The sequence below is a fragment of the Oncorhynchus nerka genome, linkage group LG27, assembly GCF_034236695.1.
Source record: "Oncorhynchus nerka isolate Pitt River linkage group LG27, Oner_Uvic_2.0, whole genome shotgun sequence".
In the NCBI taxonomy this organism is placed as follows: domain Eukaryota; kingdom Metazoa; phylum Chordata; class Actinopteri; order Salmoniformes; family Salmonidae; genus Oncorhynchus; species Oncorhynchus nerka.
The window spans coordinates 21,218,227-21,234,587 of NC_088422.1; the positions used below are offsets into that span (position 1 = coordinate 21,218,227).

General features: G+C 44.7%; 1 protein-coding gene across 4 annotated transcripts in view; it reads right to left on the reverse strand.

The window, feature by feature from the left end:
* git2a (G protein-coupled receptor kinase interacting ArfGAP 2a) overlaps nt 1–16,361 on the reverse strand; it is a 38,066-nt gene that overhangs the window by 7,499 nt on the left and 14,206 nt on the right. Inside the window, exons 2-16 of one of the 4 annotated variants that reach the window (XM_029637280.2) lie at nt 13,539–13,672; nt 13,300–13,412; nt 12,882–12,987; nt 12,703–12,789; nt 12,251–12,381; nt 11,994–12,088; nt 11,736–11,781; nt 11,121–11,172; nt 10,919–10,991; nt 10,562–10,659; nt 10,157–10,268; nt 9,850–9,989; nt 9,578–9,727; nt 6,609–6,881; nt 1,556–1,642 (exon numbers count right to left, since the gene is read on the reverse strand). In XM_029637280.2, coding sequence (XP_029493140.1) covers nt 1,556–1,642; nt 6,609–6,881; nt 9,578–9,727; nt 9,850–9,989; nt 10,157–10,268; nt 10,562–10,659; nt 10,919–10,991; nt 11,121–11,172; nt 11,736–11,781; nt 11,994–12,088; nt 12,251–12,381; nt 12,703–12,789; nt 12,882–12,987; nt 13,300–13,412; nt 13,539–13,672 — 1,697 coding nt within the window. The remainder of the gene's footprint in view (nt 1–1,555; nt 1,643–6,608; nt 6,882–9,577; nt 9,728–9,849; nt 9,990–10,156; nt 10,269–10,561; nt 10,660–10,918; nt 10,992–11,120; nt 11,173–11,735; nt 11,782–11,993; nt 12,089–12,250; nt 12,382–12,702; nt 12,790–12,881; nt 12,988–13,299; nt 13,413–13,538; nt 13,673–16,361) is intronic. The other 3 variants (XM_065011441.1, XM_029637282.2, XM_065011442.1) reach the window with 3 other exon arrangements.

Here is a 16,361-nt window from a genome sequence, read left to right on the forward strand (position 1 = left end):
AGATGTATGGGTGGTTGTGGTGGAGATTATATATATATATACACACAAAAGTATGTGGACACCCCTTCAAATTAGTGATTTCTGATATTTCAACCACACTGGTTGCTGACAGGTACATTAAAAATCGAGCACACAGCCACATTATCTCCATAGACAAAAAATTGGCAGTACAATGGCCTTACTGAAGAGCTCAGTGAATTCAACGTGGTACAGTCATAGGATGCTACATTTCCAACAAATCAGTTCGTCAAATTTCTGCCCTGCGAGAGCTGTCCTGGTCAACTGTATGGGCTGTTATTGTGAAGTGGAAATGTCTAGAAGCAACAACGGCTCAGACGGAAAGTGGTAGGCCACACAAGCTAACAGAATGGGAACGCAGAGTCCTGAAGCTCGTAAAAACCATCTGTCTTCAGTTGCAACACTCACTACAGAGTTCCAAACTGCCTCTGGAAGCAACGTCAGCTGTTTGTCGGGAGCTTCACAAAATGGGTTTTCATGGCCGAGCAGCCGCACACAAGCCTAAGATCACCATGCACAACGCCAAGCGTTGGCTGGAATGGTGTAAAGCCTGACGCCATTGGACTCTGGAGCAGTGGAAACGCGTTCAGTGATGAATCACGCTTCACCATCTGGCAGTCCGACGGACGAATCTGGGTTTAGCGGATGCCAGGAGAACGCTACTTGCCTAATGCATAGTGCCAACTGTAAAGTGGAGGAGGAATAATGGTCTGGGGATATTTTTCATGGTTCAGGCTAGGCCCCTTAGTTCCAGTGAAGGGAAATCTTAAAGCTACAGCATACAATGACATTCTAGACAATTCTGTGCTTCCAACTTTGTTGCAACAGTTTGGAGAAGGCCCTTTCCTGTTCCAGCGTGCACAAAGCGAGGTTCATATAGAAATGGTTTGTCGAGATCGTTGTGGAAGAACTTGACTGGCCTGCATAGAACCCTGACCTCAACCCCATCGAACATCTTTTGGATTAATTGGAACCCTAATTGCGAGCCAGGCCTAATCGCCCAACATCAGTTCCCGACCTCACTAATGCTCGTTGCTGAATGGAAGCAAGTCCCCACAGCAATGTTCCAACATCTAGTGGAAAGCCTTCACAGAAGAGTGGAGGCTGTATAGCAGCAAATGGGGGACCAACTCCATATTAATGCCCATGATTTTGGAATGAGATGTTCGACAAGCAAGTGTCCACATACTTTTGGGCATGTAGTGTGGTGGTGGTGGTAAAGATACTTCACACAAGCTCTGTGAAGCACAAGAAGTAAGAATGCTCTGACTTCTGCGGTGGCGGGCATCGTAGACGTCACCAGGACCCTGACCCTGAAAGCCAGGTCCTGGTGAAGTCCCTGGAGACATATATGGGTGGTGGTGCTAGAGATATGTATGAGTGGTGAAACGAAGGCAGCCCATGGGGTGGTGGCTTGGCTCATGCAACAGGACAGGTAGGGAGGAAGCAGCATATTAAAGACAAAAGGAGGGAGGACAAGGGCTCCCAATGGATTTGCTGTGTCAAGAGGCATGGACCAAGTGAGGAGGTACTTAACCCTTTGAGCACTTTCGTCCCGTGACCAGGACAGGGTGGATGGGAAGGAGGGGAGGGATGAAGAGGTCACAAAAGCACCCCTTCCCATCTAGAAAGGGGTTCAAATTATATGTAAAAAAAAAAAAAAAACATTAAAATATGAATTGTTAGTGCTCCCATGAACAAAGACTTCATGCAAGTAACAGTGTTTGGGAGTACTAAAATACATTTTTAATAAAAACAATCTTTAAGAAACCAAAATCAAAGTAAGAATGAAGAAAACCATAAAATGTGATGATAAACGAGACTGCATGACAAGAAATGTGACTTGAATAACTGCATTACAATCATTGCCATGTTGGATCTGGGAATACTGGACCTCATCCCATACCTAGAACATTTTAAACATCTAGACAATGAACATATTCTACCTTTGATACTGCATAGTACAAGATTGTTTCATAGCAATATTGAAAGGGGCATTCCGGGATCCGAAAAATAACAAGGCAGTCACTCCACCACTTGTTTTTGTTAACACCTGAGTGGTGGGGCTAGATAAATGCAACCATTATAAAATCCATAGACAGAAGGAAAGACCATCCATGAGGTAAAAAGTATAGTTTTAACCATGTTCTGCAGCTACAGGCTACAGCAGGGGTATTCAAAACATATCCTACGAAGTCTGGAGTACTGCTGGTTTTCTATTCTACCTAAACATTCAAATTGCACCCACCAGGTGTCCCAGGTCTAAATCAGTCCCTGATTACAAGGGATGAATGGAAAAAAAGCAGTGGAACTGGCTTTGAGGGGTAGATTTATAATTACACTGTTCACAAACAATGGAGGAAAGAAAACTTATATTTTGGGTTCTGATAGAGTAGGACACGAAAATTTGCTCCTACAGACAGTGAGTCACGTGGCTGTGGCTTGCTACACTGCTCAAAAAAATAAAGGGAACACTTAAACACACAATGTAACTCCAAGTCAATCACACTTCTGTGAAATCAAACTGTCCACTTAGGAAGCAACACTGATTGACAATAAATTTCACATGCTGTTGTGCAAATGGAATAGACAACAGTTGGAAATTATAGGCAATTAGCAAGACACCCCCAATAAAGGAGTGGTTCTGCAGGTGGTGACCACAGACCACTTCTCAGTTCCTATGATTCCTGGCTGATGTTTTGGTGACTTTTGAATGCTGGCGGTGCTTTTACCCACACAAGTGGCCCAGGTAGTGCAGCTCATTCAGGATGGCACATCAATGCGAGCTGTGGCAAGAAGGTTTGCTGTGTCTGTCAGCGTAGTGTCCAGAGCATGGAGGCGCTACCAGGAGACAGGCCAGTACAACAGGAGACGTGGAGGAGGCCGTAGGAGGGCAACAACCCAGCAGAAGGACCGCTACCTCCGCCTTTGTGCAAGGAGGAGCACTGCCAGAGCCCTGCAAAATGACCTCCAGCAGGCCACAAATGTGCATATGTCTGCTCAAACGGTCAGAAACAGACTCCATGAGGGTGGTATCAGGGCCCGACGTCCACAGATGGGGGTTGTGCTTACAGCCCAACACCGTGCAGGACGTTTGGCATTTGCCAGAGAACACCAAGATTGGCAAATTCGCCACTGGCGCCCTGTGCTCTTCACAGATGAAAGCAGGTTCACACTGAGCACATGTGACAGACGTGACAGAGTCTGGAGACACCGTGGAGAACGTTCTGCTGCCTGCAACATCCTCCAGCATGACTGGTTTGACGGTGGGTCAGTCATGGTGTGGGGTGGCATTTCTTTGGGGGGCCAGAGGTAGCCTGACTGCCATTAGGTACCGAGATGAGATCCTCAGACCCCTTGTGAGACCATATGCTGGTGCGGTTGGCCCTGGGTTCCTCCTATTGCAAGACAATGCTAGACCTCATGTGGCTGGAGTGTGTCAGCAGTTCCTGCAAGAGGAAGGCATCGATGCTATGGACTGGCTGCCCGTTCCCCAGACCTGAATCCAATTGAGCACATCTGGGACATCATGTCTCGCTCCATCCACCAACCCCACGTTGCAACACAGACTGTCCAGGAGTTGGCGGGTGCTTTAGTCCAGGTCTGGGAGGAGATCCCTCAGGAAACCATCCGCCACCTCATCAGGAGCATGCCCAGGTGTTGTAGGGAGGTCATACAGGCACGTGGAGGCCACACATACTACTGAGCCTCATTTTGACTTGTTTTAAGGACATTACATCAAAGTTGGATCAGCCTGTAGTGTGGTTTTCCACTTTAATTTTGAGTGTGACTCAAAATCCAGACCTCCATGGGTTGATACATTTGATTTCCATTGATCATTTTTGTGTGATTTTGTTGTCAGCACATTCAACTATGTAAAGAAAAAAGTATTTAATAAGAATATTTCATTCATTCAGGTCTAGGATGTGTTATTTTAGTGTTCCCTTTATTTTTTTGAGCAGTATATATAAAGCAGGCAGACCGGCATCAATGCTTTCAATTACTATTCGATTGAATGTTAGAATGACAAAAACGAGTGACCTAAGCGACCGAGCATGATATCATCGTCGGTGCCAGACGCGCCGGATCCAGTTTCTCATAAACAGCCGTCCTCCTGAGCTTGTTATGCACGACAGTGTCTAGGGTTTACAGAGAATGGTGCAACAAATAAAAAACATCCAGTCAGCGGCAGTCCTGTGGGCGAAAACAGCTCGTTGATGAGATCGAAAGGAGAATGGCAAGAACCAGGCGGGCCACAAACTGACAAATAACCGCGCAGTACAACAGTCGTGTGCAGAACGGCATCTCAGAACGCACAACTCGCCGATCCTTGTCACGGATGGGCTATTGCATTAGACGACCACACCGGGTTCCACACCTATCAGCTAGAAACAAGAAAAAGCGGCTCCAGTGGGCAAGCGATCACCAACACCAGACAATTGAGGAGTGGAAAAACATTGCCTGGAACATAACAGTGAGTTCGGTTTAGTCCGCACTGTCTGCACAGTCCTCAGACCTCTACCCAATAGAGCATCTTTAGGATGAGATGGAACAGGCTGTTCATAGCATGAATGTACCGTTGTCGCATCTGCAGCAACTGCATGATGCCATCACGTCAGCATGGACCAACATCCCTGTGGAACGTTCCAGACACCTTGTAGAATGCCCCAAAGAATTCAGTCTGTTCTGGAGGCAAAGGGGTTTTGACCTGGTACTAGATGGGTGTACCTAAAAATCATCCAGTGAGTGGAGATGTACCAATCCCGGAATGCCTCTCGAAATACCAGAACAGTTTAGTTCCAATTACAAAAACACCAAATTCCTTTTGTTTAAAAATGAATTTATACACACCAGGATTTAGAACCATAAATTAATGTTAGTTCAAGGGTTCAAACCTTTTTTTGCCCGCCGACCCCATTTCAATATAAATAAAGTGATGTAACCAACGGCCAATGTGAATTTTTTTAAATTATTGGGGGTATGACAATCTATTGCAAATCAGACACTATTTTTGACAGTATCTCAAGCTGAAGGTTTGAAGAGACTGAAATGCATCAGAAAGGTAGTTCAGAAGATGATTAGGTAATGATTTTTTATAGTCTTCTGTGTAGAAAAGGACACCATCATTGATGACTTTCTTCTCCCCCCTTCTGTTTTAGTGCTTGGTCTTATGCACTTATTTTAATAAAGATTGTGGGCATTGTAGAGGGAAACAGAAGACATGAGTTTTATCTTTCAGTGACAGGGTCATAATATTTTGTAGCTTAAACAGTTCAAACAGTAGAGCCATATTTGTAGGCAGAAAACAAAAACCGCTCTGTTTATTACAACCACATCTAGCGACTACTGGAGGTTACTGACGTAAACCCGGTTCTATCAACCAAGTGTGAGTTTCTCTCACGACCCCATTTCCAAATCACCACATGAGGTCGCGAGCCTAGTTTGGGAAATTCTGTGTTAGTTTGTCATGGAGACATAAAAACAAAACAAAAAACTCTGCATTTCTTTTTTATGGGATGTTAATGTTTAATGCTTATTTGAAATGACATACAAACCTTCCAAATATTTCAGATTGAAATTAAAATAACAAGTGTGATTCTGACATCTTTCATATTATCTGAGACAATGTTTGAACAGAGAGTACTCCAAGGGCCCTGTTCAAATACCTTAAAATGCACCCATCACAGATCCCAATTTGTAAGTCGCTCTGGATAAGAGCGTCTGCTAAATGACTTAAATGTAAATGTAACACAATAAGATTTCAGAAAGCAATTGAGTGGAAATGTTTTCACATATCTACGCACCTATAGATCTGTGATTATCTTAAAGGGATAGTTCACCCAAATTACAAAATTATACATTAGTTTCCTTACCCTGTAAGCAGTCTATGGACAAGGTATGACAGCAATCCATGCTTTGTTTTGATTTGTTATGGTACCAATATCAGCATTTTTTTTGCACCATGTTCAAATCTATGAGCTTCACAATCAATTTTAGATTATTTCGGATGATACAGATATGTTAATATCGGTACCATGACATGAATAGGATTTGTGCCACAAATTCTAACACATTAGCATTTGGAAATAGTGCCAGGGAAAATAAACCAAAGCATGGATTGCTGTCATACATTGTCCATAGACTGCTTATAGGGTAAGAAAACCAATATGTAATTTTGGTGAACTATCCCTTTAAAGGAAGGGAGAAGATGGATGCATTCTAAAAGGTCTTGGAACACGGCCCAGGAAACACTGTGGAAACCAACAGCCCAGAGAAGAATCCTATGAGACTGCAGGCATTCAGAGCAGACACAGAGTTGAGACTAGCTGCCTGTGACCTGTGTGCTTGACATTGTATTGGCTGATTATCACTATCAGGTTCAAGATGCCAAATAACAGCTACCAGCAAACACTACAGTACACCAAAGAAAAACAGAAAAATAAATTAAAAGCAGACATGAAAACGGAAGAGAAAACATTTTTTAAAAGGCTGCAGAAAAAGAGAATCAGAAAAATGGTTGAGGAGACTACAAGAAGATGGAGATGGGAGAGCGAATGGCAAAGGAGGCTGGCTGCGGGATATTTACTTACATGAGGTGGGAGGAAGGGTTGCAGGGTGGGGATACCCTCCTCTGGGTAGGGGGTCTCCCCCTTGGGGAGGTAGGGCTTCAGGCCCGAGCCAGTCTCATAAATAGACATGGACATGGGCCGGCTGGCCCGCGCTGACTGCCGGCGCTTCATGGCCGAGGGGCTGGAGGAAGGAGGGTCAGTGTACTCTGACCCACTGCTGATGGGGACCTGATAGATATGGGTGGTTGGGCCCTGTCGCCTGAGAGACGTGTTCTCGCTTTGCAGAGAATGCAGCTGGAAGAGACGGGTCAGCAAATACACTAAAAGGGCGCTTTTCTTATCAGCAAGCAAGGTGTTTAACTTTTCTAGCTTTAACGCATGCTTTATTCTCCACGGGGAAAATCCTAACTTTCACTTAAGTTGAATTTCACTTGTCATGAATTGATGTCAATGGGAGACTAAGTGAAAGTTAAGATTGCCCCCATTTCTCTACTTCTAAATGGTTGATTTCCGGTGGAACCGTCAGCATCAATCTGTACTGAGCTAAGTCCAATGTTATATGCTACTACTTATGTCTTTATAACATGCTAATTAACATAGTTAATCTTCTTGTTAATCATGTCCCCCCCTGGTGTTACCCATGCTAGGCATTCGAAAAACTCCACTCAAATCACAGCAAGAGGTAAGAGAAAGCAGAAAGGGCACCAGGCAAGCCAGACAGTTCAGATAGCTCCAGTCTCTGTCTGAGATGATTGATAGATAAGATATGAGTACCAGGGACAAACATTGTGTGCCAGGGATGCCCAGACAGTGGCAGAGAGGCATTCAGAAAATACAAAGACCCTGTTAGATCTTGATAGTCAAAGAGATATGACCCCATCAGTGTTCTCCATCTTGTGCAATTGCATTATCTGGTTCATAGAGTTGGAAAGAGGGCACACTTTTCCATTATTGCTCTTGTGACAGCACGAGGAGCATCACTGACTTGTTGATTCTGAATGGTCCGATAGCTAGCAACAATGACAAGAATTTGACTTGCGGGGAAACGTAGGTGTCTCATTTCAGCTTGTATCTGGTTAGTGATACCATGTCTTGCTTTTAGGTGTTTTGACTGATATCATGGCTATGTGAATATGGATAGAAGTTGCTAGCTAGCTAACCAACAACTGTAACAATGTATTTGTGAGACAACAAGTGCTCATTGTGCAAATGTATTTATGTTTTCAATAAACATTTGGAGACTAAATATAGTTTACATGTTGTCAACAGTCTAAGCCAACCCCATCTGTTTTGCCCCATAGTTGCACACGCATGGGTATTGTTGCTAAACAACCAACCCGTCTACAGTGGGCTCTCAATTTTAAAGTAGTACATTTCTTATTCTTCTACTTCTATGCGCTTACTTGTGGTTCATAAACAAAATGAAGAGATGCATACCTCCACCTACCGTGCTGGAGTTTATATAGTCTGAACGGGCATAAACCCAAGTTTGGTGATTTACTGCCACCTGCCGTGCTGGAATGTTTTCTCAGGAGTAAAATTAATTGGCTGATCCCTCCTACTGACCTGGATGGAATTCTGTGATCCAGTTGAACCCATAGGAAGTCCCACCCAGTTGACTAGTTTAAAACAGTGTAAGACCTCAATGACGCTGCACATTCCAAAACAGGCTTTTGCAAGTGCGCGCTCTATCCAACTCTATGGTCTGGTTGAAATCTAATGCAGGGTGAAGTGTGCCATTTCATTCATAGAGGGCAAGGGGGAAGTTCTCTGACAGCTAAGACAGAGTATCCAATCAGTTAAAACAATGCCAGCCCACATAGCTAAATCACATACTGTACACGTCCACCACTGAGGAATACCAGTTTGGCTTGTACTGTTTGTCCCATAGAACAATAGTATTCACGACCCAGGGCAAAGTGGTTCAAAGCCACGATCCGGAGCCTGTATGGCTGCTGTGGCTACAAAAACAGCTATTCAAAACAGCTCACTACCTTGTAAAGGCATTCCCCATATTGCTATGGTTTCTCAAATCGGTCCTTTTAAAGGCCGTTTGTCACACCATCTACGCTTTTTAGGTCGACAGGCGGCTGTTGATTGGAGTAAATTATAATTTGGTCTATTCCAAATCAAGTGGTGGGACTGCTGTTGAGCTGAAACAAACTCCGGATTGTGGGATTTAGTATGACACATTGGGGTCATAGAGGTAGGGAAGACTCCAGGTTAGAACAAAACATTCTGTTAACACCCACTATGGAGCTGAACTCTGGAAGTGACTGTACTCCTGGGCTGTAAATAATATTTACCACAGCAGAGGAACAATGGGACCTTTTTGTTTGACAAGGTAAATGTTGCATCCGTGTAAAAGTAAGACCGGTGTGATCTCACACCTTCAAGTGGACAATTCTGATGAGCAAACTTTTTTTTTAAAGTGTAAAAACAAAAACCCTTATTAAAAATGACCGATGCTATGCTTACTATGTTAGTCACTGTGGGAATGACGAGGGGATGGAAACTCACAGTGCGAGTGATGTCATGCTGATTACTTGAGCATGCCTGTTAGTCATACCATATGAAATAACATGGGTTTTACTGTATCATACACTGTATCCAGGGGAGGAGGGATATGGTTTTCCACAATGCAGTGGCGCAAGAATGCATCTCTTTAACACAAGTTAAAACATTTAAAAAATAATAATATGTCAAGCTATAGAAGCCATTGTCTGAACATGGACTGAAACATGCTGTCCCAAACGGTGGAGCAAGAGGGAGAGTCTTGCCTTGCAGGAGAACCTCCCCAGCAGTCTGGTGGTTACTGGTTAGGACCCTCATAAGAAGGGTGGGTAGGTTACTGCATGGGGGAGGGACCAGAGCTCCACTGACCAACCACAGTGCCGCCCCGAGTCCAGCCCTCCATCTCATCGGCCAAGAGGCGGACGGACCCGGTGGTGTTAGTGATCTGATTGGTGGATCTCTGCAGTGGGTGGTACCTTTTTCTGCATCAGTCGCAGTTCGCCACTTAAGTTGCTGTTGACCTTCATCAGCTGCTTGATCTTGGCCTCCGAGGCAGACAGGGCGTGCTTCACCTCCAGGAACTCCTGCACCGTGACAGGTCCGTCTGACAGGTCCGAGTCCAGACTCTGTGGAGGAAAAAGTCAGCGATTGAAAAGCCAGACTGCAGGTGCTCAATTTCAGTATTACATACAGTCCTGTACTTGAAATCCATTACTTGGTTTGCGTGCTACGCCATCGCGTTAGTTACCTTGGTCCGGTCCTTGCCCGAGGGTGGCTCCTGATCAGTGTCCTCGTCAGAGGCCACACTGTCGTAGTCCGGCTGATCATTGTCCAGACCCTCACTGCCGCGCCGGATGCTCACGCTTTTTAGGATAAGTTCAACGTTTTCTGTAACCACAAAGCAGCAAATGAGAAAATAAATAAATAAATAAATAAATAAATAAATGGGGCACCTTTCTCATTTCGTTGAAAGAACACAATTTTGATTGCATGCGTGTGTGAGCCAAGTGCGTGTGAGAGAGAGGTAGTAGATCCATTATTGTCCAGTACTCTACCTTTGGGACTCATCGTAGAGTTTCCCAGCTGTCGACGCTTCGCGTCACTTAATATGTCGATGACAAGTGTTGCAAATTCATGTGCATTGAATCTCGCAAGTTTTTGCCGTCCCTGGAGAAAGAAATATTATACATAATGTATCCTTTCCTTTTGCATCTGATGACATTTCCTGATTTATTTATTTTATTTACTTACTTGTTTGACATCTTACTGCATTGTTAGGACCTGGTAATATAAGCATTTTTCTGCACCCACTATAACATCTGCTAAACGGTGTACGCGAACAATAAACTTTCATTTGAAACTGAGAGAACCGGTCATATTTAAAGGGAGGGAGAAAAACAGAGGGGAGAATATACAGTTGAAACAAAAGTATCTATATCCACAGTATGCAGCAGGCTTGCCTGGTTTCGTGTTGATGAGTACTCTGGGTTCACGGGAAGGAAAGGCACCACGGTGGTGTCTGTCACCAGCGTGCTGTGGTTCTGTGTCGCCAGCCATACTGTGCAGAACATAGGGGTGTTGCATCAGGGCCATGTTTATTAGGAAACGTAAACAGAAAACTTTTTGCAACAGGAAACAAAAAATGCCTGTTTCTTATTGGATAAGTCAAGGTAGTCCCTCCCAGTTTCAGTCGGTTTTCTTCAGTTTGTTGCCTAATGAACACCATCAAGATGTTTAACTGGACATGGTGGACTAAATGCTAATAAACATGCACTGATGTTAATCCACATCACTGTCGGTCCCTCAGTGTGTCTTACCTGCATCCGTCTCCCGTCTGTCCACCTCGTCATACACGTCCATCGCCAGCTCCTCAAACAAATGATTACTGAGCTGAAATTAAATTTGTGATATGTGAGAAATCAAACCAGAACTAGTTCTATGATATGCTTTGGTTACATTATATGCATCTCTATGCATTATGTACTGTATGATATTTACAATCCAAACCTGAACACTTACAGACTGGAGTTTCTTCTTGGCTGCCTTTGCCAGTTCTGATAAATCTAAACTGCTATAGATGGAAAAAAATACATCTGCTTAGCCTCTGATTTAGAATGGGAGGGAAAATGGTCAAACCTCATTATGATCAAATACTTACATGTTCCTTATCCATCAAAAGAGAGCAATACAAAAAGAGAACATGCTTCATTTGAGTTCAAATACCAGAACTATGCTATAATAAGACCAGAAATGTCAGATTTTTCTCAGATATGCATTATTATAACAATGATTTTGTTGTTTTAACTAGGAAACAACTGCTTTGGCCGATTTCCTGTCATGCTTGTTACAAAAAGCCACAGAACATGTCCTGCAGGCCCAAGAGTTGGATTGCACGGTCAAAGAAACAGCTCACGGTTTCTTAATTATATATATATATATATTTTTTAAAATCTAAGAATGATCCCCATAAAGTGATATATTTCATTAGTCTGGTCCCAGATCTGTTTAAGCTTTTTTGACAAATCCTCTGGTTGTCATTTGGCATGACAACAAACATAGGGGTTGGCTATACAGCACAAACAGTCTGGGACCAGAATAGTATATTATGCATTGACCTACACAATGCTTCCTTACCTGTCGGCCATCTGTGGGACGATGAAGTGTTGGCCATTTTTATGATCTGAAAGCAAGCACGGACATAATATGGATTGTTGTGATTTGAACTCATGGGAGTTACCGTATGTGATGTTGAGTAACCCCCGAAACTAGGCTACAAACATTGAGTGTGTGTTGATTTAGCAGGCAAAAAACTGCAGCTGACAGAGGTTTGGAAAAATTGACACACAAGGCTTGCAGCCTAACTTGAGAAGGCGAAGGACTCTCGTCACTTACCAGGCTTTCTTCCACAGAGATAGAAAGCCAGTCTGTCGGTAAGTTCATACTGAATCTCCACCAGCCTATCAGCCAGGTCATGGTAGCCAGCTTGCCTGAGAAACACACAAGAGAAACCAGTTATGCCTCTTCTTACCCATAACAGCCAGCCTGGTAGCAAAGCCACACTCTTTATTTATTTAATATTTATTTGGATAAAATAAGTTTAATATTCTGAATGGTGAACTATCCCTTTAAAAGGCTGGATGCTGCAGTACCTTGCATAGTCAATGGGAGTCTTGGCGCTGGTGTCGGGGGCGCCGGGGTCGGCCCCGTAGACTGTCAGCAGCTCGGCCTGAAACACCTGGCCTGCCTTGGCAGCCACATGCAGCGGCGTATTCCCTTTTTCCTGAAGGAAAGGTAAGACACCACCCATACGTGAACAATTAAAACTAGGAAGAAAGAAAGACTTCAACACATAGATAGGGTGTGAGAAAGGGTAAGGGTCTGTTCACACTGCTTGTGGCATAAACACTACGCCACAAAAGGTTAAACCTATGAAAATAATTCATTTTTGGAATGTTTTTTTTCCACAAGCAGTGTTCTATTAAGTTGCTCTTGTACCTGTGAGCAAAACAGTAATACTGGTAGTAAAAATGTAGTATTAACATGCTGTTAAGGATATGTTTTGGATAGGGGAGAAATGAGATGAGTGATCAGAGAGTCTTACTGGGTGAAAGAAGTTGGCCTGGGCTCCCAGAGAGAGTAACCTCAGACATGTTTCCAGGTTACCAGTTCGGACACTGGAGTGAAGTTGCTGAGAGAAAATAAAATCAACATCTATTAGTAAAATATTGCTCATTCAAGCCAAATAAACCTTCATTAGGCACAGAGTGGCCGAGATCTCACCTTGCTTAAGTCCTTGGCAGTGAAGCTGTCGTCATCTCGACAAGGCATCCGGTGGACAAAAGCCAGCATTTGGTATTTGGCCTTTATGAACTCTGTCTTATTTGGGCTATGGGAATGACAAAAAGAAGAGGGGGTAAACAGCAGAGAAATGGAGTGAAGAGCCGTGGGAGGATATCCAGCACTTCAATTTCAAGCAACACTCACTCTTAAGTTCCCAATACCCTTGTCACGCTATCGTGCTGACCCAAACCAGCACTTTGGGGAATGTGTAACCAGGTCAATGCAGTTTAGTATGGTTCGTATCAGCTCAGTAGTGTGAAAAGGGTACTAGGGCAACTGGGCCAAATGTCCCTCCTTCACTTGTGAATAAGTGTACACTCCTGGCTCACTAAGCAGCCATCAAACACTCATGACTCACTGTACTTTGTCCTGAGGGTTGGCCTTGCGTTTCCCACTCATCACAGATGCTGGGTCCAGTAGAGAGTGTTCCCATATCGAATTTGCACTGTTGTTGTATAACATCTGAACCATCTGATTAAAAGACAAAGATATGATCAATTAAACGAAACATACCAACAGCCTGTTCTATCACAAAAGCAGAAAAGGGGATAGCTTTGACCACAGTAAAGGGGTGTGTGTGTGTGTTGGGGATCTTACCTGTAACTGTGTAGGAGCCCATGGTGTGTGAGTCAGGTGACGCACTTGGGAGCTGTGTCTGCCCAGACTCCGATGAACACTACAGCACTCGTCGCAGATCAACACGCCCCTGTTCACAGAAGCCCAACGAGGCTCTAAGCATAAAGGAAACAAATACATACCTACAGTAAATACATACACACCTACATACATACATACAGTGGGTAGAACAAGTATTTGATAACCTGCAAAATCGGCAGTGTTTCCTACTTACAAAGCATGTAGAGGTCTGTAAGTTTTATCATAGGTACACTTCAACTGTTAGAATCTAAAGCAAAAACCCAGAAAATCACATTGTATGATTTTAAGTAATTCATTTGCATTTTATTGGATGACATAAGTATTTGATCACCTACCAACCAGTAAAAATTCTGGCTCTCACAGACCTGTTAGTTTTTCTTTAAGAAGCCCCCTTGTCACGCCTTGGTCATTATATTTTGTGTTTTTGGTATATGTTTGGGTAAGCCAGGGTGTGACATGGGTTTATATGTTGTGTTTCGTATTGGGGTTTGTAGTAATTGGGATTGTGTTGATTAGGGGTGTGTCTAGTTAGGCTTGGCTGCCTGAGGCGATTCTCAATTGGAGTCAGCTGCTTATCGTTGTCTCTGATTGGGAACCGTATTTAGGTAGCCTGAGTTTGCGTTGTATTTTGTGGGTGATTGTTCCTGTCTCTGTGTAGTGTTCACCAGATAGGCTCAGTCACTTGGTTTTTTCTTTTCAATTGTTTTGGAAGAGAAGAAAACGAGCGCCATTCTCCTAGCGGAGATGGTGCTAAATACATCAACACGGTCGGTCCCTGGGATTGGGCTGGCCAACACGATTCGGTTTGCTTGGAAGGAAAAGGAGTTTGAGCCTTTAGGACGGGAATACTTTGGAAGGATAATATTGATGGGGATTCTAAAGCTGACGGTGAAGGACGTGTTTTGTTTCCAAGGCAACTCGTTGGAGGGAGCATACGACGTTGCACTATATACAGAGGAAAAACACGATGATATCCTGAGAAGGGCAAGAGCAGTGGGAGGTGAGAGGCCGATGTGCCACCACGAAATAACAAGCCTGGCGAAGAATAACTTTAGGGTTGTAACTGTAAACATTTACAACCCTTACGTTAAGGACGAAGAGGTGAGGGCTTTTCTGGGGAGATACATGGATAACGTCTCCTCAGCAAGGCACCTCAAAAGACTCCCTTGGGTTTTGGAATGGGAGGAGAGGCTTCCAGGCCCTCCTCAGAGAGGACCCAAAGGGACATGGTGGCTACCTCCATCCTCCTGCTATGTTCTCCCTAGGGGCTGACAGGGGACGTTGTATTGTGCACGTCAGCCCCCATTTTGCAGACGCTGTATGGCCTATGGTCACATATTCGCCTCATGCAGTGCAAGAAAATGCAGATTTTGTGCATCTGAGGATCACGAGGCGAGGGATTGTGACAAGCCTAAGACGTGCCATGGGTGTGGCTCGTCAGCACACCTGTGGAGGGGGTGCCCGGCCCGTCAGAGGTCATATGCGTCTGCGGCTGGGGGGGGAGCAGGAGCGGGGGATGGGGGAAGAAGAGGAGGGGAAGGAAGCACGCCTCATGACCAGAGTTCAGGTCCAGAGGGGAAGGCCACAAGGAAGGAGGAGGAGCCAGAAGCGGCGGATGGAAGAGAGAAGGAAACGGAAGGCACGGGAGTAGGAGAACCAGAAAAAGCGGCGGAAGAAGGCAACCGAGTGGAGGAGCATGAGAGAGAAGAAAGCGAGGGAGGAGTGGTGGAGAAGGGCACCCCGGAGCCAAACACTATTCCTGCATCCTGGGAGGGTGTGATGGAGGAAGGGGGGGGGGATGTCGGGATTACGGATGGTGTTCTCACCGGTAGATATGGAGCAGGGGAGCATCGGGTGAGTCTCCTGTTTTATGTTTTTTTCTGTCTGGGTTTAGAATTTGAGTGTATTACATGCATTTATTTTTCATGGAGTCTAATTTTACTTTTGTTTGTTTAAATGTAAGGGGTTTAAGGGATTTTGTTAAGAGGAGGGCGGTTTTTAGTTATTTGGAGGGTGTGGGGTTTGATTTTTGTTTTTTACAGGAGGTTCACCTGAGGGATGGAGGGGATGTTATTAGGTTTAAGAGGGAGTGGGACAAGGGGGAGTCGGTTTGGGGTGTTGGGGGTGCACTCATCGGGGTAGGGATTTTGTGTGGGCACAGGGAGGTAAAAGTGGAGGATTCTTTTGTGGTAATGCAGGGGAGGGTTATAGGGGTGGATGTCACGATAAGGGATTGTACATTTAGATTAGTGGTGGTGTATGGGCCACAGGTGGTGGCAGACAGAAGGGAGATGGTGGACTGTCTGACGCCCCTGTGTGTCACAAATAGGAAATTAGTGATAGGGGGATTTTAATACAGATTTAGGAAGAGGGGGATAGCAGTGCGGGCGCCATTGCCAGGCTAATGGCTTGCCATGGTCTGGTAGATGGTGGTCTGCACACTACTCCGAAAATGGACGGTCCTACATGGCGTAACTCCAGGGGGGTTGAGCGGAGGCTCGACTATATTTTTGTACCCAGGTCTTTGGGTAAAGTTGTCTGGGCGGCTGTTGCCTGTTTTCTTTTCGGATCACGACGGGGTGCTCCTGCAGGTGGGGTCGCCAGTCTGCCTCTTTGGTAGAGGGTACTGGAAGCTAGATCGGGATGTGCTGGAGGAGCAGGCTTTTGTTGACAGGTTTTATGGTTTCTTTTGAGGCTTGAGGGCCTCCGGTCCATGTGCGAGGGGGTGTTAGAGTGGTGGGAATTAGTTAAGGTGAGGATTAG